At 40.6% G+C, this 2166-nt stretch overlaps 1 protein-coding gene across 1 annotated transcript; it reads left to right on the forward strand.

The window, feature by feature from the left end:
- The first annotated feature begins 678 nt into the window (after positions 1-678).
- Positions 679-1758, forward strand: LOC107692795 (B1 bradykinin receptor-like). Its single transcript, XM_016491988.1, has one exon. The coding sequence runs from the start codon at positions 679-681 to the stop codon at positions 1756-1758; it is 1080 nt and encodes a 359-aa protein (XP_016347474.1).
- The last annotated feature ends 408 nt before the right edge of the window (positions 1759-2166 follow it).

A 2166-nucleotide genomic window follows, 5' to 3' on the forward strand; every position in this document is an offset into this window, starting at 1 on the left:
TAATGTCTAATGAGAAACCTGTAACTTCACCAACACAAAATGAAGATTATAACTGAAATATGAAATTTGAAAGCATAAGAAAGTTTAGCTGTAATCACACGGCGTCTGATCAGCACCCGTGAGCTCTGGGTCGGTATCACGGAAGAGAATTATCTCGGTTCATCGTTCATCACACTTTCATATCTCTCTCCTCCTCATCCTCTTATGCTAATGATCAGCACTGATCTGGAAAGGGACTCTGCTCTTCCTCATCAGAATAAGCTGAGGAGTCTCAGTCCTGTTTTCTCACAGTCCTGTTCCCATTCCCCAGGTTTAGTTTGTTAAACGCAGCCCATGGATCCATCAAAGGGCCGTTAATGACTTTCTGAAGCTGACAGGTCTCCAGAGGGCAGAACTGCTGTAAATGACCGGCCGCAGATGCTCCTTATTTTAATTTTAAAGATTTTGTTGTTTTTGTTATTTTTATTTGTTTTTGTTTTTTAAACAAATGTCTATGTAGTTTTTAATTATTATTTTGAATTAGTTCTTATTTTATATTTTCTGTTTTCATTGTAATTTAAAATTTAAGTTTTGTTGTGTTTTTGTAATTTGTATTCGTTTTTGAAAGCCTATATAGTTTTTTTATTCACTTTTATTTCAGTTTTAATTATTTTAGTAATTTTTTTTTTATCTTCTAGGATGCAGCCAGAAGAGCTTGAGTCCTTGGCGACGCTTCAGCCTCCAAATGCATTCGTCACCCCAGCATACCTGGATTTTTTCAACTCAACAGAGTGGGATCTAGTCTACTCCATCATTCCACCGTACATCTTCACAGTGTGCTTGACAGGAATTGTGGGAAATTTTTTCGTACTGCTAGTGTTTCTGTTCCAGGGAAGCCGCTGGTCCGTGCCTGAGATCTATCTTGGTAATCTGGTGCTGGCTGACCTCCTCCTACTAGTCTGTCTGCCGTTTTGGGCCATGAACATCCTGAACTATTTCATGTGGTCTTACGGAGAGATCATGTGCAAGGTGGTCAACCTCTCCATCAACGTCAACATGTACACCAGCATCTACATGCTAGTGATGGTGAACGTGGACCGCTACCTCGCACTCGCCTTGACCATGAAGGCCATGTGGCTTCGTCGGAAATGCTACGCCAAATTCATTTGTGTCGTTCTTTGGCTGTTCGGTGTGGGAATGGGAGCTTCGACAGCCTGCATACGAAAACTGAAAGATATTCCAGGTCACCGAGCCGTCGAATGCCACCTGGATTATCCCAACACAAGTTGGAGACTCGCTCATCTTCTGCAGTTGAACCTGGTGGGCTTTGCTCTGCCGATCCTGGTCATCACGTTCTGCTGCGTCAATATCATCCGGGCTTTGAAGCGACGGAGACACATCGGTTATTGTGAGGACAGAAACGACAAGAAGGCTACGGCCCTGGTGTGCGCCGTCACCCTGCTCTTCCTCATCTGCTGGGGTCCGTTTCACTTCGTGACTTTGCTAGACTTACTCTGTGATCTAAAGGTTTTGGATGAGAATGAGTGGTCTCACTTTCTAAACATCGGAAGCCAGTTTTCTGTGTACCTTGCATTCTCAAACAGCTGCCTCAATCCGGTGCTGTATGTTTGCTCAGGAAAGTATTTCAAGAGGAAAGTCAGCAGCATCTATAACAGAAGAAAACGCTCCTTGGATGCGACTGCTCTACAGCGGACTGTTTTAACCTCTACGACAACCGCCAGTCAAATCAAGCCTGTTGTGTTATATGAGAAAGACTAGTGTAAGATTTTCACAACACAGCCATGATCTTGATCATGATCACAAACATCAAATTGTGTTTCCAGTATTGTTGCAATTATCAGGGTTGCCACTCTTTGTGACCAAACAAATTTCCGTAATATTTCTCAATTATATAAATCAATAATTTTAGGAATTAATTAAATTTTTACCCAATTAGCTTATTAGATTTGTTATATTAAATACATTAATTAATTAATTAATTAACTATATAATATGTGACCTTGGACCACAAAACCAGGGTCCATTTTTTGAAATTGAGATTTATACATCATCTGAAAGCTGAATAAATAAGCTTTCCATTGATGTATGGTTATGTTAGGATCGGACAATATTTGGCCGAGATGCAACTATTTGAAAATCTGGAATCTGAGGGTGCAAAAAAAAAAA

Source organism: Sinocyclocheilus anshuiensis, unplaced genomic scaffold (assembly GCF_001515605.1).
Source record: "Sinocyclocheilus anshuiensis isolate Anshui unplaced genomic scaffold, SAMN03320099.WGS_v1.1 scaffold871, whole genome shotgun sequence".
NCBI classification, from domain to species: Eukaryota; Metazoa; Chordata; class Actinopteri; order Cypriniformes; family Cyprinidae; genus Sinocyclocheilus; species Sinocyclocheilus anshuiensis.